Below are 25,032 nucleotides of genomic sequence, written 5' to 3' on the forward strand. Positions count from 1 at the left end.
TGCTCATTATTGGCGTTTAGTTACGATGTAATTCGAAACTACGACTTACGTCGTAACTACACAAGTAAATTCAACTTACGTCGTTTTTCGACTTACGTTGCCTCTCCTGGAACCAATTACTGACGTAAGTCGAGGTATACCTGTATTAAGTTTCAGAATTGTGGTTTTCATTAGCTTAATTTAGTTTATCTTGAGCTAGGAGCTAATAAAACTAATATAAATATAATAGGATAACTCTTATCACACTAAGTTTTATTATTAACTTTTTAAATAATCAAGTTATGCATTTAAAATTTACCAAAATTGAAAATTTTAAATTAATTAATAAAATAAATAAATAAATATATATATATATTTAAGATTTATTAAAATAAAATGTGTGTGTGTGTGTGTGTGTGTGTATATATATATATATACAATGTTAATAATCTTAAATATATACATACATATATACATACACACACATATATTTTTTTATTTTGTCTTTGTTTTACAATTCTTTCATAATTTTATGTAAAGAAGTCTATCTTTTGCTTTGTACAGGACTATTTTTAAAAAACTGTTCTATATTATGTTTTAAATAAATATATACTTGCTTACTGCAGAATCAATAACATAAAATAAATAACCATTCAAACTTCAGCACAAATTCTTTAATATTAAGAACGTTTTCAAACGCATTAAGCATCCATCATCAGTTACTTTTGTTCAATCAAACATGAAATTCGAACAAATATTACGTAAATTAAATTTTAAATAATCATTAATAAATGCGAAAAATACAAAAATTAACGATAGGCGAAAACAAAATAAAATAATCTAGGATTATTGTAATTTTACAATTACGCCAATACGTCACAAAATAAAATAAATAAAAATGGAAACAAAAAACCAACAATAGGCTTAAAATGAACAAAGATAATCCAGGATTATCTTAATTTTACAACTACGCCAACCCGTCACAAAAGGACTTCCAAGCGGTGGAAAGCCCATCAGCGTCCCTATGGTTGATGCAATGTGTGCTCTTCTGCGTCCTGTGGATTTCCAATTTTTCCAAAAATTTTATCGCATTCTTCGATCTAGTAGACTTGATGATAGAGGCTTGGTCCCAAAAGACCGTGATGCCCTGTTGCTTGGCATAATTGGCAAGGACTGTACTATCAACTGCTTTGCTCACCGACTGCTTATGTTCACTAATCCTCTTTTTTAAATTCCTCAACGTTGCCCCTATATATACTAATTTAGAGTCGAACCTATGGTCCCTTAGCGGTATTGAGTATATTCCTGTTAAGGAGTTACGATCATAATTCATCTTGTCATTTCTTAATAGCTTGTATATAGTAGGACTGCGTCGATAAATGATTTGCAAGTTCTTACTTTTGGAAATCCTCTTAACAAACAACTTAAGGAAAGGTATGTAATCGAGCACCACTTTCTCTTTTTGTTCGTTTCTATTCCTCCCACGCACCAGGTTATGATCTTTCTTGATGAGAGCATCTATTTTTTCTCCTCCATAGCCATGCTGCAAAGCTGTTCTTTGGACATATTGTAGTTCTTTAACTGTATCAGAATGTCCAAAGAACAGCTTTGCAGCATGGCTATGGAGGAGAAAAAATAGATGCTCTCATCAAGAAAGATCATAACCTGGTGCGTGGGAGGAATAGAAACGAACAAAAAAAGAAAGTGGTACTCGATTACATACCTTTCCTTAAGTTGTTTGTTAAGAGGATTTCCAAAAGTAAGAACTTGCAAATCATTTATCGACACAGTCCTACTATATACAAGCTATAAAGAAATGACAAGATGAATTATGATCGTAACTCCTTAACAGAAATATACTCAATACCGCTAAGGGACCATAGGTTCGACTCTAAATTAGTATATATAGGGGCAACGTTGAGGAATTTAAAAAAGAGGATTAGTGAACATAAGCAGTCGGTGAGCAAAGCAGTTGATAGTACAGTCCTTGCCAATTATGCCAAGCAACAGGGCATCACGGTCTTTTGGGACCAAGCCTCTATCATCAAGTCTACTAGATCGAAGAATGCGATAAAATTTTTGGAAAAATTGGAAATCCACAGGACGCAGAAGAGCACACATTGCATCAACCATAGGGACGCTGATGGGCTTTCCACCGCTTGGAAGTCCTTTTGTGACGGGTTGGCGTAGTTGTAAAATTAAGATAATCCTGGATTATCTTTGTTCATTTTAAGCCTATTGTTGGTTTTTTGTTTCCATTTTTATTTATTTTATTTTGTGACGTATTGGCGTAATTGTAAAATTACAATAATCCTAGATTATTTTATTTTGTTTTCGCCTATCGTTAATTTTTGTATTTTTTGCATTTATTAACGATTATTTAAAATTTAATTTATGTAATATTTGTTCGAATTTCACGTTCGATTGAAAGAAAGTAACTGATGATGGATGCTTAATGTGTTTGAAAACGTTCTTAATATTAAAGAATTTGTGCTGAAGTTTGAATTGTTTATTTTATATTTTTTGTTCTTGTTCTGTTGCCTGGTGAAGACAGTTTGTATTTGGTGAAAATGTTTGTTACTATTAAACTGTTAATTTTAACATTTATAAACTGACTCTTGTCGTACACCACTTCTATACCACATTAATGTTGTAGTATTTAATCTAATTGTGAGATGATTTGACATCAAGAAATTTCAAACTTCAATAAACTCCTGATTTCTTGAACTTAGTATTTTTTTTTTTTTTTTTTTTTGATTATTTTCATAATTATGACAGCATTTAGTTTTAATGTTTTAATATGAAACTTTTTATACTAGTTATCAAGCATGATTCTTATGACTACTTCAGTGTCATTTATTATATGAATATTATAGATGACTGAAATAAATAAGAATTAAAGCATCAATTATGATTCAGCTGTAAGAGTGACAATGATATCAACGGATAATATTCCTAATAATAATTTTTAAAAACTTGTTAGCAATAGAAAATATACAGTTACATTGTACAGATCTGTTTTAATATGAAAACATGTAAAACGGCAAGGCCATCTTTGGGACAAGACTATGTCTCGGAGACTCACTACTAACACTCACGGTGGGCCTCGTTCTCATTCTCCAATCATCTTTTGGTATTGCTGGTTTTGAGTGCAATTATTCAAACTTCGCTGGCTACAGCCATGACCACGAGGTCTTCCATGATGCATTTTCATTGAAATTAACCTATCGAATGTTGAAATTTCTCTCCGTTACATGATGCCCCAGGTTGAATTTTTGTTAATGCGAAAATTTCCCGTTTTTGAAAAAATAATGGTGGCTATTACAAAATCGTTCGCAATTATTTTTTTATTTTGCACAAACAAAATATATATATATATATATATGTTATATTATATTATATTATATTATTATATATAATAATATTATATTATATAAAAATTATATATATATATTAATAAATGTAAAAAGAAAAATAATTCTATTTTGGAAGTTAGTTTTAATATAAAATTATAACGACGCACCATCTAGTTTCAAAAAGTTTTGATGATGAAATGAGATATCTCTGGTCAATTGGTCGAGGTTAGCACGTGGCAACAAGAAATATGTGGGGAATAACACAGGACAGGTAAATGGGTTTTTTCAAAAATTCGTTTGTCAAAATTTGATTTAGCAACGTTTGTTTTTCGAACTTCCCAACGCAGGTGTTTGTCAAAATTCGGTTTCACAATATTCATATTCCTAACTTACCAACGAGCAACGCATGTGCAAATCTTGCACTACTGCCTGTTTGTAGAGTGTCACCATTCTGTATTTTATTGTGTTTCGGTTCTCAGTCCCCTGACTACCTACAAGTCTGTTTTTTTTATGCACGCACGATTTGGGCACCTAATACTCTGTGCCAAATTTCAACTCCTGACTTGTACTTCTTCATACCTCTAATCTGATAAGACAGCAGGCACTACAATTTTATAAACAAGACATAGTCTTGTCAATAATATAGGTTTTAATGTTAAAAATTATTTGTATTTGTTCAGATGTTGTTATACTTGCAAACAAGTATACAAAATTTATCATCAACTTAAGGTTAGTCTTTCTATTGGAGTGCAGAATGAACACTATATTTTTTTTGATATGGATCATAAATTTTGTGAAATTTTAAATTTTATGTATTTTCCTGAAGATGATCAGTCAAAAGGAGCAAAAACATTAGATGATTAGTAAATGTTAGTAATTGCATATGTAATGGTTATGTGTTTATTTGATAGTGCAGTTACGGAAAGGATTAAGGATCACTATTCTTTTTTATGTTCTCTTCTGTTTGATGTAATCTGAAGATAGCTGCTAGGACAACCAAAAATATTTGATAATTAAATAGCAACTTTCCTGGCACTTTATATGTTTATAGCCAAGAAATGATCACATAAGAAAATCTATTATCAAATTAAAACTAAATTTTCATGTTATAAATGATGATAAAATGTGTTGATTTAAGAATTTAAAGTACAGAACTTTAGATATTTGCTTTAATATTTTTCCAATAAATCTACTGTTATTTTTCAAATGATACAAGGATTATACATGCTGTATTATTGTCAAAGTTTAAATATATCAAAATTATTAGAAATTATTAGACTGAATTGGTTCAACTGATTTTTGTGTTGAGATGTAACAAAAATAGCAATTGAATTAGTATTTAAAAAAAATAATATTTCAAAATAGCTACCTTTTTAATCTTTTTATTAACAATTTAATAATAAAATTTTGTTTTTTTATACATGCAAAATAATCATATATAAATTACATAGTATAATAATTAAAAATGTTTTTTTTTATCTGAAATTTTACTGAGATTTTTAGATTAAATATTATGTAAACTTCTTTATGAACCATAAAATTCAAGATAACATTTCTCTGAATTTTAAAATTCAAAAGAAACAGCCAATTACAGTAGAATCTCGCTTAATGAGCACCTCGCATAATGAGTATTTCACGTGATGAGTGACGAGGAGAGAGGAAGTCCTGGATTGTGCGCATGCTCCGTAAGTTTGTGTTTAGCACTCGTTCCACTAGCATCTTAGTGTCACTTGTGATCAAACATTTTTCTAAATTTGTGTTCACACATATTACGTATAAACACCAACAACCATCACTCGTTATATAATAAACATGCCAAACAATATGCCAAATTCTTGGGCTATGTAAAGACTGTAATTAAATATTAGAAATTAATTAATTTGACTAGAGGTAGGCAGTTATTCTGCCATCTCATATTAAATTTAATGTACAATTCCAAATTAAATTTTTAAAATGTCTAAATTAAAAATTATTTATTTATAATTATTAAATTTAATACGAGATGCCAACATAACTGCCTATCTCTAGTCAAATTAATTAATTTCTAATATTTATTTATAGCCTTTACATAGCCCAAGAATTTGGCATATCGTTTAGTGTGTTTATCAGACATATTATCTGCAATTTTTTTTTTTTTCCTGCAAATCGAATTTGCATTCCAGGTTGGTTCATTCCACTTTAGAAGAAAAGATGATGATTCACAGTCCTTAACAATGTATATTGTATAATTTTCCTTGAATAAATGTTACACATAAATATTTGAGTATTTTTTTTTTAGCATGGAATGCATTATCGTATTTTACATTAATTTGTATGGGGAAAAACTTTTTGCATAATGAGTAAGATTTTGGAACAAATTATGCTCGTTAAGTGAGGTTCCACTGTACTGGTTAATATTAATAATAAATATTCTACTACACCACTAAACCAGCAAAAGAATCACTCACTTTGGAAAGCAAATGTTCAAAGGACCTATTCAGGCAGTGTTCTTAATTGGAATTGCACACTTTTTGAAATGTTCTTAATTTCTTCATTGCCGTTGCTGATTGGAGGATAGTTGACTGTCAGTGATTTGTCAATCAGCAATGGTCAGTTATCCTTTGTTCAGAAAGATGTGATTTCAGTTTAGCATACATAAGATGTCCTTTTAAAAATGGATGAAAATGTTCACATTCCAAAGTAAGTGATTCTTTTGCTGATTTAGTGGTATTGTAGAATATTTAATTTTTAAATTTGTTGTATTTTAACTGAAACAATTTTTTTTTTTGACTTAATGTTTAAATTAAATAAATTTATGAAAAATAATTTTAGGTTACTGGTGTGACGGACTGTATAACAGAAATTGAGAAAAGTGGTCTTTTGAGTCGTCAAGAATGCTTAGGACTTGATCGTCAAGGACGTAAATATTGGTTTTTATGTAGAAGGATATTTGTGTGAGTAAAAGATTTAATAATTATATAATTTTACATTTAAAGAATATTAAAAATTTCTGCTTTAATTTATATATATAGCTATTCTGTAGCATATGAGTGAAAATTATTGATTTCTCAGAAAAGTTATGTCATCAAAGATAGGAAAAGGCAATTGTAAAGTTTACAAATTCTGAACTGTTAATCTAGAAAATTTTTGTTTTTTGTTTATATACATGGTGTAATAGAAAAGTGTGTAAAAAATTTGAGGAGTTGTAGAGTGGTTAATTTGGAATTGAAAACTCTAGGGCCATTTTTTTTTTATTTGAAGTGTTTATTTTGAGTTTTAAGTGATTTAAAAATGTGATGTCACTTTCTGTTTAGCAAAACACAATCTGATATATGATAAATATTTGTTGATAATTGCATGTGAGTTTGATATCCATTACTTATTATCTTCAATTTTATTAATTTGTTACTTGAATTTTTAGTCTTTTTTGTAACAATACATGGCTTAACTTTTTCTGTCTGCTTCTGGCTGGTGGTAAATTCCATAATTAGCCAAAATTTGTATATTTGAAAATGTTCTTACAACATCTTCAATTATGGAATGTTATAAACATTTAAATGTAATGCTAATTTTAATGCTAATTTCCATATTTGAATATCTTTGAATAATATGGAACTTTTTTACTTATTAAGTTGAATTTGAAAGCATTTATGTTTTTGTTTTTGTTGAAAGTATTTTTTTTTTTTTTTTAAATAATGTCTGAAGTCTGAATTTATGTTTTTGGAATATGCTGATATGCATTTGATGTATGGGCTTTATGTGCATTCCCGCAAGCTTTTGTGGGAATGCACTTAAAGCTAGATGACTGTACTAAGAAACTTAACCTGGCAGAAGAGTGTCCAATCACCAAACTTTCACTGCTGTAGACTTCTCAGGAAAAAAGGGAAGGGCAGTTATACCCTAATAAAAGTGAGGGACGATCATCAAAAGGCAACAAGAATATTCAAGACTTGTCTCTTTAATTGGTAGAAAATGATCCTGGCACAAGTAATAGGAAGGTTGGTGCTTAAAATCAAGTAAAAAATGAATAAAATTGCAGATAATAAGTAATAGATATCAAACTAATGTGCAATTATCAACAAATATTTTCATACATCAGATGGAGTTTTGCTAAACAGGAAGTAATGTCACATGTTTTTAATCGCTTATAACTCAAAATGAATGCTTCAAATCAAAAAAATGTCCTAGAGTTTTTGACTTGAAATTAACTCCTCTACAACCACTCAAATTTTATTACACACCTTTCTGTTACACCTATATTTATGATAAATTGATAACTTTCAATCTTTCATTACTTGTAATCTTTAATATGTTTGATATTGTGATTTAATAATAATAACTATTATAAACTCCAAGTAACATATTATTTGGAGTTTTATATTAAACATAGAAAGAAAAACTTGAACATTAACAAAATGCCACCCTAAGTCATCCATAAAAGGCTGACGTTTTCTCATAAAAATGCAGATTAGACTTCACAGATATTTTAAACCTGTGCTACAACAAATACTGACTGCAAGAATTTTTCTATAGAAAATATCCCAATTACACAAAGCAGTAACTTAGTAGACAAATAATAGTATACTGTTAAACTTACATAACATTGATGTGAATCTAATACACTACACAAAACTCAGATACCATCAAATGGTCTTGTTCTCAGGAGTTTCCACAGTAGGCACTCTAACAATCTTAGTCAGGATCATGCTGACAGGACTGCAGTCTAACTTGTGAATGGACTCATTGGAGAGATAGAAAGGTTCATGATTGCCAAACAATAACAAATCATAAATGCAAAATTGCAGGAAGTACATTTTAAAAGACACAATATTCACAAATGAGACTTTTAGGAAATGCCGTACCATGCACAAAACTACACAACACGTCAGATCAGATTGCAAATTTTTAACACAAATTGACTACTTTTACAGTGACAACTAAATAGCAAATATAATACATCAAAAGCTTGTGTACTAACAAACAAACCCAGGAACCATACCATAAACATTCACCTCATATAGCCATAGAAAAAAATATGACTGTCTGAAGTGTGTTTATAACATAGAATATGAATGAGCCAAAATCATGGGCAAAACTGTCCATTACAACAGATTTGACATCATATCATTGATGCCAAAATGAAATTACATGTCATAGACATAGCTGTACCAAACGCTCACAACATACTACATACATTGAAAAAATTAGTAAATTTTCAGAACTTGCTCACAAAATAAAGAATCTGAGGAAACTGGATAAAGTAGCTATAGTCCGTTCTTGCATAGTTGTCGTACCACATACATCAGAAAAAACAAAATTTGGCCTAGCATTATATTAAAAACTGGCCTTCTAAAAACAAAACAAAAAAAAGTATTATTTTTTCCTTTAACTAAATAAGTAATTATAGTATTATATACAAATTAATTGAATCAATTACAATATATAAATAATTACAACATACATTACCAAAGAAATTGAATACTACAATTGTATTGCTATAATGCAATTAAGCTTCTTTCATTTATTGACTTTTTCTTCTACAATTTTAATAATTTTGTCAACATTGAAAGTTTAGAAAGACAATCTTCACCCGTGATTACCGGTACATATAAATTCCAATACAGCCTCTTCAACCTACAACTTGAAAATCAAAGGGTGGCCGTCTTTCAAGAAATATTGGCAAGAAATTTGGCACATAATTACAAGAAGAAGTTGGAATGGATAATGAGTAAGCAAAAACCCAACAAAAAAAAGGCACCCCCCACCCCGCTGGTATGCTGGGACGGCATTGTGCCCCCAGATTACCTAATCGAGACTGTGGCACACGGACCGTTGTATACTCCAGGCTCGTCACAACCTATGCTGGAAACGGTTATGCCGGACATTGAAAGAATGGTTTGCGGATTGGATGAGGTCTGCAAGGAGCATTACAGATGGAGGGCGGCCATGAAGATAAGCTATAACAGACGTAATGGAAAAGAGAGCATATGGAGGCAGGTAAGAAGAACCAAGAAATGGCTTGCAGAAGAACATGTTATTCTACTACGGGCGGATAAGAACAGTGCACTGGTCCTACTCAAGGAAGAGACATACAAAGCAATGTTGACGCAATACATCGTGGAGACAGACTGTGAGCAAGTGGCAGATAATTATGTGAACAAATTACAGGCGCGTGTTGTACGGTTCACGAGCACACCCCTTGCAAAAGCGCAAGGCTTAAACAGGGCGGTGGTCGCGTCACCGGATACACCCAGGCTTTTTGCTTTTGCGAAAACGCACAAGCCTACACCGGCACTCAGACCAATACTGGTTAAAGCTAGAGCCCCCACTAGAATTCTAGAGAACATGTTACACCGCATATTAGCTAGACATCTAGAAGATTATTCTTTAACGGTGAAGAACTCCAGAGAGCTGGTCGACGAGTTGAAAAGTACACAGATAACTGGGAACGCGCACGTCACGGTGCTTGATTTTCAGGCTCTGTATCCATCCATCAAACTCCAACCTTGCTTCTGCGCCCTTAGGGACGTCTTACTATCCAAGTACAATGTTCCGGCACACCGCAAGCATGTACTTGAGCTCACGCATCTAATGTGCTACAATTCGCTGTTTAGGTTCGGCAATACCACATATCTACAAAAGAGGGGGGTACCCATGGGGAGCCCAATTTCGGGCGACCTATGCGAATTAGTGTTACGGCGGTTAGAGAGAGAAGTCATTTCCAGGTTCACACCAGATATTATTTTGTACCGTAGGTACGTGGATGACGTGATTATTATATGGAAGAGCGAGCCGAAGGTTGAGGATTTTTTGCACAGCGTAAATGACAACCCGTATGGCCTAACGCTCAAACTTGATCAACTATCAGACACCAGAGTGCACTTTTTAGATGTCACCATTCAACTCAATATGAACAATATTGAGACGCGGGTGTACTACAAACCCGGCTACCTACCTATGTACATACCCGCTGGGTCTGAAGATCCATATCCATACAAGATGGCGGCGTTCAGGGCGTTAGTAAGTAGGGCATTCACACATAATTCTAAAAGAGAAGATATGATCACGGAGCTTAAACACATTGAAGACATTGCCGCTAGTCATGGATACGGAGGTAACCTTATCCGTAGTTTAGCCTGTAATTTCCTTGATACAAGTACAGCGCGACACGCCTCTGCGGTGCGGAGTGAGTCTAATTTGAATCTCGACCAACACCAACGCACTGTTGTACAATACAACAAACGTCTACATTCCTTGTACAAGGAAATAGCACTAAGGAAGGGCACCAAGTTGGCATACTCGAGGACGTGATCTATCTACTCGCTTCTCAGAAACGCTAAAGACAAACCAGATATGTTAAGGGCACCAGGGGTGTATAGTATCCCGATAAGAGATCACAGGTTCCAAAGGGACCTGGTATACATCGGGTCTACCAAGAGATCTGTTCAAAAAAGGGTTTCTGAGCATAGATATGATGTGGCCAAAAAAAGACACACCACCGCCCTGTCGACGTACGCCACGGACCCCGATATAAGAGCAGACTTCGATAACACCAGACTCATTAAGAAGTCGTTTAAAACTGACCACATCAGGGCTTTGGAGACTCTTGAGATTTACAAGGCTACCAAATCAGGGAAATGTATTAATTTCAAGGAAAGTAACGTATTATCGTGCGCGTGGCGATATGTCTCTGAGATGCATCCACAGTGGTAATCATGTTTTACTCATGTCTATTAAATTTACGTCGTATCATTCATCATTACGGCACGCGGGGATATTCGATCTTTTTGAATTTCGAAAGCGTTCGATTCTTTTCGCATTCCATGATCAACGAACCTGACGAAGACCTCGGTGGAGGATCGAAAACGTTAGTTTATGTGTTAACTGTCGTCTTATGTACCGGGAATTTTAAGGTTGAAGAGGCTGTATTGGAATTGAAAGTTTACAAGATGTGTGATAATTTTATTATTAGGAAAAATATAAAATTTTTGACAAAACAATTTATGCTGAAATGTCAAATGAAAAAAAAAAAAAAATATATATATATATATATATATATTTTTTTGTAAGTTTGTGACATTCACAAACTTGTATGGTACCCATTTTTGCATTATGTATACAATTTTTACTAGTAACAAAAATACATAATATATATATATATTATGTATTTTTGTTACTATATATATATTACTTGTATAATATATATATATATATATACAGTCAAACCTGTTTTTATGCGCTCTTTTTATGTGCGATTTTTATTTGTGCGATTTTTTTAATGCGAATTTTTAATTTGTGCGGTATAGTTGGCGACTAGTCTCGTGCGATTCGTCATGTCTTACGTTGACTTATTATAGCTAAATAAACTTATTATAGCATAAATGCACTTATTATAGTAATATTATTGCATGAATATGCGAAAAATGAAATAATTTACTTTTTAAGTCAACAAAACACCACCTGGACAAAAATATGTAAAACAGACGATAGACCAGACGATGCAGTCAAGTGCTGACATCTGTTGTCAATAAATTCTATTTCGTACGGTTTTGAGTTATTTTCTATGTGAGACTTTTTTTATGCGGTCCCTGTTGACCGCATAAAAAAATTATTTTTTTAATTGTGTTGCGAAAACTATTATTTACAGCCATTCGTGAAGTTTCGTGAGATTTTTTTTAATGCGTTTTTTTTAATGCGGTCCCTATCCCCCGCATAAAAACAGGTTTGACTGTATACTTCTTATATAATAAATATATATATATATAACAATTTATGCTGAAATGTCAAAGGAAAAAAAATATATATATATATATATATATATATTATGTATTTTTGTTACTAGTAAAAATTGTATACATAATGCAAAAATGGGTACCATACAAGTTTGTGAATTATCATTATCATTTTTACAAAATGCCTTCAAAAATGTAAGTACAGTCAAACCTTGGTTTTTGAACGACTAACTTTTTGAACAAATTGGTTCACAAACAGAAGTTTGAACTCATATTTGTCCCGGTTGCAGAATAAGCTGCTCAGCAAGAGCTGACCACAGATTAGAGAGAGACAGATGGTCAACTCCCTATACTTCCTACATTAAAGAAATTCAACAGCCTGATCAATCAGTGACAGGACTACTGATTCAGAAGTTAGTGGCATTGAGATTGCTGTATCATTAGACATCTCAACATGAATCATCGATGACATTGCTATTTAAATTAGATTTCGATGTGCGTGCAGGAAAGATATTACTTCCATTTTTTGGTATATGCTGCAGTTGAATTTAAGTCAAATTAATAAAAACCACATCAATTGACATTCACGTAATATAAATGGCATGCAAGAAGTGTTTAAGTCAAATTAAGTAATAAAAATTTATTATTAATATATAATACAGTATTATATGTACAATATTACATTGCATTTATAGGCATTTTTAGCATGAAATACAGTTAAAAAAGTAAAAACAAGGCTTTATTTTGAGGATCAGGAATGGATTAATCCATTTTATTTTTCATTTCTTGTTGGGATCATTGGCTATATTTTAATTAGAAAATTCTTTCTTGAGAATTTCATAATCCTGCATCTGCAGATCTAAAGGAATATTGTAGCCTGTAATTCAGTGATCCAAAACTTATGGTTTAATTGTTTATTTTGGTGATTACATACATAAGTAGATGAATTTGGGTTGACTTACATTTTGTGGTCCCTTATCAGAAACTAAAATTATTAAGAGCTAGGTATAAGTACAAAGTTAATTATACATATTACTATTATGTTCAGTTTTATTATTATCTTAGTTTGTATTGAATCAACTATCTCTTTAAATATGAAAGTACATGAACAAGATATGATTCATATTTCACTCTGATATATTAAGCAAATGATAAGGACTGGTACAGTACATTAGATTATAGATGTTTTATGCTATCATAATAGGCTGCGAGTCTTTAAAAGTGAACTTTGTTATATTAAAGTCTAACCATCTTGTGGCTAACAGATTTACTGCTTCCTGACCTACCCACAATCAAGATATGATGTCTATCATACCATCTCTTGGTGATTTGTGTTCCTACACATCTACACAAAGGAATACCTTTTGTATTCTTGTATGTAAAAGTTTTTATGTAAACTTTTACGTAAAGGAAAATTACTAAGGAAAAAAATTACATAAACTTTTACTATTTCCTACAGATTTCCTTTACATAAACTTTTCTTTATTGCTGTCTGTTCTTTAAATTTCCTTTTGTAAATGTCATTTTCAAGGTGTAAAATTTTAATCTGGTTTTTATCTACTGTGTAACCTGTCTGTTCTGTGTGATGGTACCATGGTGATTGTTTATGTTTAAGACATATAGCCACATCATATTCTATTAATTATACTTCATGTTTTACCTAAGTTTCTGCCTATCTCTCCTATGTTATAATGTGGGGTTGGCATGTACTGTACCATACATTATAAACTATAAATGATACATGCATTATCTATTTTTTTTCTTTTTTAATTTTTGTATCACTCTTATTGTGGAATATATTTTTTACTTTATTGCATAACCTAGGTCTATACATATATTAAATTTCTCATTTTATTTAAGCATTTTTAAAAAATATTTTTGTGTGAGGTAATTTTATGTAGGCTGCTTCCTGTTTAATATTTTTTATGTTGTACCTGTAAAGGAGGAAATGATTATACCATTTCTTCAATATTAGGCTTTGGTTTTATTTAATAAATATTTTTTATTAACTTTTATTACTTCTTGTATTATATCTTGCTCGTATGTAGTTCTGTTAAAAATTTTCTTTAAATCAATAATGTACACATTCTTTTTAGTTTTCATTTGGCAGTTTGAGTGGAAATCTATTGTTTTTTAATATTATAAGTTTTTCAAAAGTGGTATATATGGATCTAGTTGGCTCATTTAGGATTATGATATCCAAGAAATTTAATTTATTCCCATTTATCTGGAAGATAAAAAGATCTAGAATCTAGAACACAGATCTAGTTCTTAATAATTTTAGTTACTGATGAGGGACATAAAATGTAAGTTGGCTCAATGCTTCTATTTATGTATGTAATCACCAAAATAAACAATCAAACTGTAATTTTTGAATCATTGAATTACTGGTAGTGTTACTATACATCTGCAGATGCAAGATTATGGAATTTTCAAGAATTTTCTAATTATCATTTTATATTGTTTCTTACAGGAAAATTGAATAGTTAAGGAGAAAGAAGTTTTTCAAACTTTTTCTGGGTTCAAATTTACTATGTAGCAGTTTATCTTATAATGGTCTTTTATGGAGAGATCAATATCAATTATTTTCACTCTATTCCAAACTAGAACTCATATGTTATAACATCACATGCATCTCAGCAAGTGTTGGATCATATTTTAGGTTTTGGTTTTTGAGCATTTATCGTATCACAGATATGATTTTTTTGCCTGATATGAAAGCATTTCCACTAAGATACAAAAAAAAATTTATTTAAAGTAGAAATAATTGCTAGAGATAAGTGTTGAGGAAAAAAATAGTATAAAGATTTTACTATTAGAATGAAACGATAAAAAAAAAAGTGCAATAAGAAAACCAATGAAGATAATGGGTTAAAAACCCATTATCTTATTCATTAAAGTAAGCCTTAAAAATATCGTTAAGTGAATTAAAATTATATTAGGAAAAAAGAGGAGGAAACAGATGATTGTAAAATCAAATTAGGTTAAATATCAAAATTGTACTCTAAACTAGTTTCATAATAAAATATGTTTTAGCTTTAAAGTGTTTGGACCAGTTTGTTCCATAATTAAGTTACTTTAAAAAATAAAGCAATTTCATTTAGGCTAAACTATGTATTGTCTTGAAAGCAAATTTATATCATATTAAAACAGTTGAAGTGCAGAAGGATAAACCTATGTCATTAGAAATATACAAAGGTGCTTGCCAGAAGAGTGAATGAAGATAAAGATTTAATTATACTGTGTGGTAGTTTTTCAATAAGTCATTATCTGATATTGTACTATGCTAATGTAACAATTTGACCACGGAGAAATATGTTTTGAGCATTATTGTGCCTAAAATGTTTTCAAGGAAGATGATATAGTCATAATATGATTATTTCTAATAAGCAGTAGATTAATGAAATTCTATTAAAAATGAAAAGATGTAATTTCACTAAAATTGATTATAAAGCAATTGTTTTAAAATGTGAGAAAATTGTTTCTTTTTTAGAAGCATTCATCAAATCATACTGAACCTTATGAAGGTATAATAATAATTTGATGTTTTTACAATCATTATTAAATAGATGAGCTTTTATTTTCATCTTTCTTGCCTTAACTATAGCTTGGAAATGAATATTAAACATCCTTAATAGATATTGAAATCGAGTCTTAATCACCATCAAGTCATGAAGTTTTGTGATAAATTAAATCTTGGTTTAAAACTTTTTAACTAAGCTACAAACAATGAATTGTGATTATATTAAATCTTTTAAGTAAATTATTATATTTTTTTGTATATCAATATTTAATTAAAAAACTAAAAGGTATCTTTATCACCAAATCTTGTCACTTATAGAGTCATGTTCAAATCTTTAAATACATGAATAGCACTAAAACATTCATGAATAATATACAAATTTTCCTTGAAAAAAATCTAAAATTTTAAAATTAAATTTGCATTTTTTATTTTCAGTGAAAATGATGATGATGTTTGTTACTACTCTACAAAGTTGCAGTTTCAAGAATTAATGGAAGTCTTAGATCCATTTGACTTTGAGGCTGAATTGTATAAAAATATTGAAGAAATAAAAGAGGATGTTTTAAGACAAATGGAAATCACAGAAAAGTTAACATCTAATGCAAAGGGAAACAAAAAATCATATTTTGAAGTGGAAAATGGTAATTAAAAAGTTTTGCTTTTCTAATTTATATCAATGTTTCAAATTATTTCAGGAAGAAAAACATTCCACAACTGATATTTTATACAGAATGTTTATTTCAAAGTGCATATAGAATTTTACTTTTTTAATATTTAATATAGTAGTAGTAAAATTTATAGGAAAAAATATACATGTTCTGAGGTATTCTGTAGAAATAAATTTGACCAATAAAGATTAGAATTAATAAGCCTGAAAAAGTAGTTTATAAATGTAAAGTAGAAAGTAATTTAATTTTAACACTTTCAATAGCATCATAGTTTTATTCTGAGAACTAATAATTAATCTTTAAAGATTGTTTTATATAGTTATGATGATGATAAAAATACTTAAAATTGTTAAAAATGGATTAATTTTTGATTTTATTTAATTTAAATACTATTTTACTGAGTTACTGCATCAATGAAATCATAGTTATGACAGTGTTCTTCCCAGGTTTTGACTGGTTCATCTGATTTTACTGACTGCCCAGCTAATTAATCTGGTGAATTGAAATGTCAAAATAATTTGAATTTGTCAAAATAAATGATTTTTATGAATTTTAAATTTTATTTCCATCTGTGTGAAATGATGCAGAAACAAAAATACTTTTCATCTCTGTAACATAGAAGAGATCCAGAAAATCAGATTAAAGTATTTTAGCCAGTAGAAAGTGAGATGGTTGTGATATCTATAGATAAATATGGCAGACATAACAAAATGAAATGTTAATCATTTATAAGAAAATTGAACCTGTTGCTATATTAAAAAGGTTTGAAGATTTATCAATATTTTTCTTTAAGAATGATTGCACAAAAGAGTAAGAATCATAAAATCATTGTGCATAAAGGTATATAATATTATTCCTGATTTATGACCACCTGTACTTACAATGGCCAAAACTAGTCATTAAAAAATATTTTAAAGTTTAAACAATTTACTGCACTCACTAATGACATGGTTCAATTATTAAATGTTAAATGTAAAACTGTAATGAACAAAAAACATTGTATACAGCAATAATTAATATATTCATGTTTCACTATTACTCAGATTCACATTGCTTCAAAACACTAAACAGAAATAACTCCAAAGAGCTGCTTGTTCAAGTAATCATTCTCACTTTTATTTTATAATAAGGTTAAAGAGAATTAATAATAAATAAAATAAAAATAAAAATAAAATTAATTCCTTATGAAGATTGATTCAGTATGATTTTTTGGATCTGGTTGATTACCTGCATTACTTCATTGTATATTACATATACAATTGATGGAAAGAGTACATAAAATGTATTTTTGTTTTTAGAAAAAGAGAAGAAGTATTTACAAATAATAGAGTTTTATAATATTGTGCAATATGTGTTTTTGTTCCACTTGGCTGCTACTTTATTCTACCCAGATGGTAAAAATTTCTGGGGAGAACACTGGTCAAGATGTTTGGAGATTGTGATCCAAAAGTTCAAAGTTGTGCAAGACCAAGTGAAGTAAGTTAAACAAAGTTAACAGAAAGTGAAACAAAGTTAACATTGCATTTTAAAATGAACATCCTGTGTAGAATGGTAAGGAAGAGTTGTATTTTCATAGGTAACATTTTGACATTCATTGGCTTCAGTCTCAATGAATCATTATTAAATACCAAATGAATTTTATAGTTCTTATTTAAATGATTAGTAATTATTTTTAAACTTTCTTTCATCAGAGAATTATAGCAGTTTTCTTTTTCTATAAGAAATTGATTTTTTGTTGTTAAAATCATTTTGGTTATAAGTGTCAGCTAATTTGTAATTATATGGTTCACATCTCATTGATAGTTATATGTAACTTGTTTGTTTAAGTGAAATAATAATCATTGAATCAAAAGTTAATTCATTGAAAATGTTCAATCATAAGTCACATCTTTCAATTAATAAAGCATCATAAAACTGATTAATGTTAAATTTAAAAAATGTTTATTATTTAACAATATTAAAAAATGTGAAATATTTCTAAGATTTTCATGAATGTTAGTTTTCTAATAATGTTTTTGTCAGTTCACTTGCTTTAACTGAAGTTTCTTAACATATATTTTAATTATAATACATATAAATAACTACATTAGATTTATTCTTTTAACATTTATAACAACATATTAAACGTTTATTATTAATACATATTGATGATAATCTAAAGAAGGCTATAAGTTTTCTCTTGTTAAAATAAGTTTTGTTTTATGTTACTTCAAGCTGTATTATTTTATAGAAAGTTACTTTAAAAAAAACTAGTTAATTTTATGTTAAAATTGATTTAAGAATAAATGTTTTATCTGTATTAATGTTAGAACTACATTATGCTTTGAAATTGTCTTGATTGACAGTTGTGATTTGTGTTAGCCAAGCAAAAATTTTCTGTGCAGTTTTTCTGAGTCTAATCTTCAATGATTTTTAATCATGATTTATAATAAGAAGAGTTTGTTATTGTGTTTTAAATTGAAAAGTAAAAATTTTACAGATTTTTTAAAAAATATATTTATTTACAGTTCTGAGGCAATCAAGGACCTCCATTGCCCAAGCACCATGGAATAATAGTAATAGTGGTTTATTTACAATTCTAATAAATATTCTATGATTATGAATTTTTAGTCATTAATTATATATTTAGTTAAAATTTTGTGCATTGATTACTTTAATTTGTAGTATTTTGTATGAGTTAAGTTTCCCATTTTTTTCATAAAATATATAATCTGAACTGGCTGAGTCTAAATCTGTTTTGTATAGATTTTGCTAAATTTTGGTTTTTATTTACAAATTTTCAGATAAACTTTCTTACTAAAAATATAAACATGTGATGTTACTATTATAATATCTTAAACATAAACTCAAGGCAGATTTAATAATGGGAAAACATTTTACAAAAACATTCATAAAAATATTTAATATTTCTGGTTATGTTTTTATTTACTATTTTTTATCAATATATTTCAGATATGTATTGTTGATGTTGGTTTTAGTGTTCTTTTCTATTTGAAGTCATATAGTTTGTTGATAGTCTAGTAAATATTTGATTTACATGACCTAATTTTATATTAATGTAGAACAAACACATGTAAGGGTTTGCTTAATAAGTTCGTTATGTATTTAATTTGTTTTTAACACATTAAGCACCACAATAGTGGGCCATAAAATATCACCAATATTACCCTGGGCTATAATTTTTTTTTTTGAACAAAATAGCACAAATATGATGGTTATTTAATACAATTTTATCTGCATTATTTAAAACATTTTTTCTCAATTTTTAGGTATGTTGCAATTCTGCAACATATGGTCTGAATGATTTTTTTCTGATCATGTTATGCCATTTTGTATGCTTATCAGCTTTTGAATTCAACAAAATTACATTTAAGGTTGCATAAATGGACGAACACAACAATCCAAGAGAATTAGAATAGTCACTGAAATAATATACCTACAGCTTCTTCCTTTTTTTTACTGTTTATGTTTACTGAGAGAAAATGAAGTTTGTTTCTTCAATATTTGTTATGTTTTATATTTTTACAATATTGTACTTATTTCCATTCATTGTGCAAAGAAAATATTAGAAAAGGCAAATTTTGCTTAATTTTCATATTTTATGGGAGAAAAAATTAAATTCTTATTAGTATTCTATTATAAAAAAAATTTACTGGGCCAAGTGCAAATTCTATTTCCACAGGCCATGCTCTTACTATTTCCTTTAACTAGCATGTTGCTCCAAAGTAACACAACTCAATGTATTTATGTATAGTATGTGTTGTAGAAATGCAACACACGGCCTGAGTGAATTGCTGGATATGTTGCATATTTACATAACATGGCACTTAATGTGCCATGTTTTGTATATACCATAATTACTTGCATATAAGACGATGTTTTTATTCATTTATCACAGCTTCAAATTCCTAGGTCATCCTATACGTGTGAGCAAAGGATTCTTTGCATTTTTGCAAATAATTTTTGTGGACTGTGTATTTGCATTTTTTACCAGATCTTACCCTCATATTTAAAAACATAAGTATTTTATCTGGGTCATTTGAATCGTTCTTGTATATTGTCAGAAGTAAAGATGAATAGCAATAGGGAAAGCAAAGCTTTTGAATTAAATTCCAGATTGAAATTTCAAAATCACATGAGAGCATGATATAAGTTTTAATCCATTCCCAGGTGAAAACAGATGATTATTCGGAAATCAGAATTCGGAAAAACTCATAAGTGTAATCGACGGAGAATGGATTAGACTGTTAAGAATTGGCAAAAAAAAGTTCCTGATTGTCCAGCTTTACACAAATTGTCAATTTTACAAGGTTTTTCCTTAAAGTTTAAAATGCCAGTAATTTTTGCAGGACAATGTGTGCATTTATGTGCAGTTGATATTTTACTTGTGATTAAACAAAATAAAATTAGAATTGTATTAATAAATTTAATTTTCTTTATTTTGGATCTTTAAAGTCGCACCTCACCCTATATGCGAGTAAATATGGTAACTAATTTATATTTTATCTTTATTCATTAATATTAAACATTTATACAATATATACTAATTGATTTATAATTTTTATTTTCTACATATCCACAAGTTTCCAAAATGTTTTTTTGAAATCTGCCACATGATGTTGTATGTCTTGGCAGCCATTAAGATACTGCTAGTTGTTAGTGTAGGTCTGCTAGTTGTTAGTTTTTAGTTTTTCATTGGTGACATGCCTTATAAAACCAGTTCAAATAGATATTGTGCAATGGTTGGCTACCATAATGGCCAGAATGTTCTTTGTAAGTGGTTTGAAGCCGTATGTGATGTACACAAAAACAGATGCATCGAGATTGTTTGTGTATTCAACCATTCCAGTAACATTCATTTCCACATGGTGAAAATTTAAGAAGAGAATGGGTAACCAGCTATTGTACATCCAGCTCGATAAATAACTTTTGTGCCATCATATGACACATAAGTCCATACAGATGATTACTTGTAGATAGGGTTTGTGATGGCTCTACATTTGTCTTAAGGACACAAGTGTTTTGTGACGGCTCTACATTTGTCTTAAGGACACAAGTGTTTTGTGACAATTTATTAATTAATTAAAATTTCACCTGCTCTACCACTTGAAAAATAATTATAAGAATCAAGACTCCTATAATTAAGCATTTCTTGGTAATCATAGGATTTACTTTTAAAATATAGGTGGATATTCCAACAGTGACATTCTCTCATATCATTATTGCATGATTTTATAGTATTATTTGATGAAAATAAATTATAACATAAAGTTTGTAGAAGAAACTACGCAAAAATCCAAAAATTTTGAATTAAACTTAATTCTATGATATTCTGTAAATATTTTGGACTATTTTGAGTTAAGTGGCAATATAAATATTACCTGATAGTTAATAATAGTAGAATATTAGTAAAATTATAGAAGCCAATTTTGCCAATTAAAATTGACAAAAAACTAATTAAAAAATAGGATTCAAGTTCTCTTAATTTTACTTAAAATTTTTATCAGTTTTAAAAGATATTTTATCATGATGCATGTAGTATGCTTTTTTTTCTTTACATTAGAAAAAATTTAAACTAGTGTAAAAAAACAATTAAAAATACTCTATAATTTAAAATATAAAAACCCTTACAATTACTAACAAAGTTAGCATTATGAATGAATTTTTATTAGTAGTTTCAAAATCAATTTTATATTCTCTTTGTTTCATTTATGCTAATTACTTTGCAAATATGACTCCAGAAAGCAAGGATAGTGTTAATAAGCCAAAGAAAAGCCATAAAGAGTTTATCTAATTTAGAGAAAATAATAATAATTAGATTTAGTGAGAAAAGAAAGGTGTTTTTGAAAATTCTTTAAAAGTTGTTTATATGATTTTTGATATCATGCAATTAATTTTTAATATAGTGTTTACTTGTCTTATTTATTTAAAAAATGTGTGATAAGTATGTTAATGCAGGAAATAATAACAGGATTTGCTATTTTATGCAAATTTCTATTTATATAAAGGGTCTTTGAACATACTAGTCATATGTAGTTGTGTCCTACTGTAATTTAAAGACAAACTAAATATAACAAATATATACAGTTTATGTATATTATGTTAATTATTAATATTGAGATTTTATATAATATGAAGTAATTAATATTTGATCATCATTGTAACACTTTTTATTAAAAAGTGTAACATCACATTCAAAAATAATCAAAAATTTGGACATAGTTTGCTTAAAATGTGTTTCTATGCAATTTTAAATACATAGTCCCTTGTTATATCATGCCTTTTTATATTGCAGATTCAGATATGTATCATGCTTGTTTTTGGTCCCTAAATTTTAGAAGTACTTGAGTCAATAAATTTTAAATTACCAATTGCCATTGAATTTCTTTTTGCAACAAAATATGGTATTTTATTTCTACCATTGTCCTTAAAAGTACCACTGCAGGTGAAACAATAAATTAGTCAAGATCTAAATATGCAAAACAGGTGGATAGATCAATTATCATTAATGTTTCCTTTTCATATTAAAAGTTGTTCATTTATTGGTACTATCTCCTCAATTACTAGTTTCTGTGAATTTGAAATTTCACATTTCTATGTGAATTGACACTATACCATCAATTCAATCCACATAGGGATGTGAAATTTCAAATTTACCTTGTAATGTGTAAGGAAAAGATTTCTTTATTTCTGAACAGAAAGTTCTAAAATTTTTATACAGTAATAAGCAGAGCCATAACTAGGCAGGTGCAACAGGTGCACCCACATAGGGCCCACTTGGAAGGGGGGCCCAAACTGCTGTTCACAAGAAATGATATTTTTAAATTTTAAATTTTTTCGCCTTTCTACAGCGCGGTTTGGCGATTACATTTTGCCTTACTTAGACCTTAGATGTCTGCTCACCAGTGTTCCCAACTGTGTGACTTTTAGAGAGACGTAGTGACGTTGTGGCAACCGCAGACAAATCAGCCAAACGTAGCGACTTTTGAAATTTTTAAATTTATTTTTTGAGAAATTTAAATTTATGTTTATAGTTTTCAAATTTACAAATTTTTCTCTATCGCCCTCTCTGGAAATGAATATTATTATTACGATATACAAAACCGTATTTTTAGGTTTTTCTACAGTGTGCAGAGCTAGAAATCTGTAAAGGTAAAATTTTGTAACAAAAGTAAATCTGCCCGGGGATTTTTTTAATTGCTAAATTGCTAAATTGATGTAATTAATGAATTTGCTGAAATGAAAGCCAGAAAAGTTCAATTAAAATAAATCTTATTAAAAATCTATTGTAATGTATTTGTTTTATTTTCCCAAACCAAATAAATTAAGGGGCCTAAATTTAAATTTTTGCACAGGACACAGGAATGTCTAGTTACGGCTCTGGTAATAAGTTTATTTTGTTTTTACAGAATTTTTACCTTGTAATTTTATAGTTTTCATGTTCTACTATATGTTCAATATTTATTTTTAAAATTTTCAATTACTGAATTTATAATTTTTATTGAAAAATATAAATTACATGAATTTTTAATAAGCAATTTATTATGAAATATAGTACTATGTAATAAAATTGCAAATGATAGTTTGTTTTTATATCAACAGCATTTGTCTTTAAATATCATTGTTAAAGAAACAATAATGCCAAATAGGTGTTTGTGGTTTTGATGTTTATGTAAACATCATTTAATACACTACAACCATGAATAAAATTTGGTATTGGCAAAGTAATCTTATTTTATATTAGAAACACTTGATGAAAGAATAGATGATAGATATTTCATAACATGTATAATGTGTTTAGTAAAAGCCCAGAACTTTTAGTACTCTTTTATATTATGCTTTTTCTTTGTCTCCCAACAAGCACAATATAACAAGGGGCTACTATATAAAGTTTTAAGATAGAAATTTGACTGGCTGCAATAAATATGAAAATAAAAAGATGTCCTATTTAAAAAAACTTAACAAATTAGAACTATTCTAAAACATTGGATATAGGCTGTCCTCATGTATAAGCCACAAATGCAAAAGCTGTAAAGAAATATTGACTTTTTCATGGATAAGATATTCTCATATATAGGCCTTGGCCAGAGCCAAAGTTTTAGGATGCAAGTCTAGATTTTTTTTATTATTTTTTTTATTTGAAGTTTTAGTCCTTTTTCTGCTCAGAGGGCACTAAAAGGCCAGATAGTGTTATGTATTAGAAGAGTGTATTGAGTAATTGGTTAGTAGGTATTCCAGAGTGGGCTCATAAATGTTTCTAGAAGGGTTCATAAGAAATAACCTGGTCCCTTTTAAAGGCTCATATTATTACGCGTATATGTTAGGTTCCAAACTTTATTCTGCATGTTATGTTTATATGCTTGTGTTATGTTAATTTACTATTGTCATGTATCACATAAGAAGAAATATAGATTGATAGGAAAGTTTGCAGCTTACAAGGTCTTACCAAACAAACTTAATGAAAAGGCTACCGAGGCCTTTCTGGATTACTCAGGGCTACCGAGGAAAAGAAGGCAGCAATGAGCAATTGATTGATAATAATATCCAGCAAAATTGAAATAGTAATTTAGAAGGAAATACTACAACACCTCACAGGAGTAGTATAGCAAGTAATGCAGGTCCAGATTAAAAACTAATAGTTTGCTATTGGTTTAATTTGGAATAGCATCAGGAATAACATTATATATTATTTATTTTTAATGTTAATTTAATAATTTAAAATTTAAGTAGTAATGTTTTTCTAATGAAATGATTATTTACTGTTTACTCCAATTATTGAAGAACAAATTGTCACT

At 29.2% G+C, this 25,032-nt stretch overlaps 1 protein-coding gene across 1 annotated transcript in view; it reads left to right on the forward strand.

The window, feature by feature from the left end:
• E(bx) (nucleosome-remodeling factor subunit NURF301 E(bx)) overlaps positions 1-25,032 on the forward strand; it is a 138,860-nt gene that overhangs the window by 19,157 nt on the left and 94,671 nt on the right. The window contains 3 exon segments of the mRNA XM_067265927.1: positions 6,147-6,268; positions 16,005-16,210; positions 18,745-18,792. Of these exon segments, the coding sequence (XP_067122028.1) occupies positions 6,147-6,268; positions 16,005-16,210; positions 18,745-18,792 (376 nt within the window).

This window comes from Centruroides vittatus, unplaced genomic scaffold, assembly GCF_030686945.1.
Source record: "Centruroides vittatus isolate TY-2023 unplaced genomic scaffold, ASM3068694v2 contig_2565, whole genome shotgun sequence".
NCBI classification, from domain to species: domain Eukaryota; kingdom Metazoa; phylum Arthropoda; class Arachnida; order Scorpiones; family Buthidae; genus Centruroides; species Centruroides vittatus.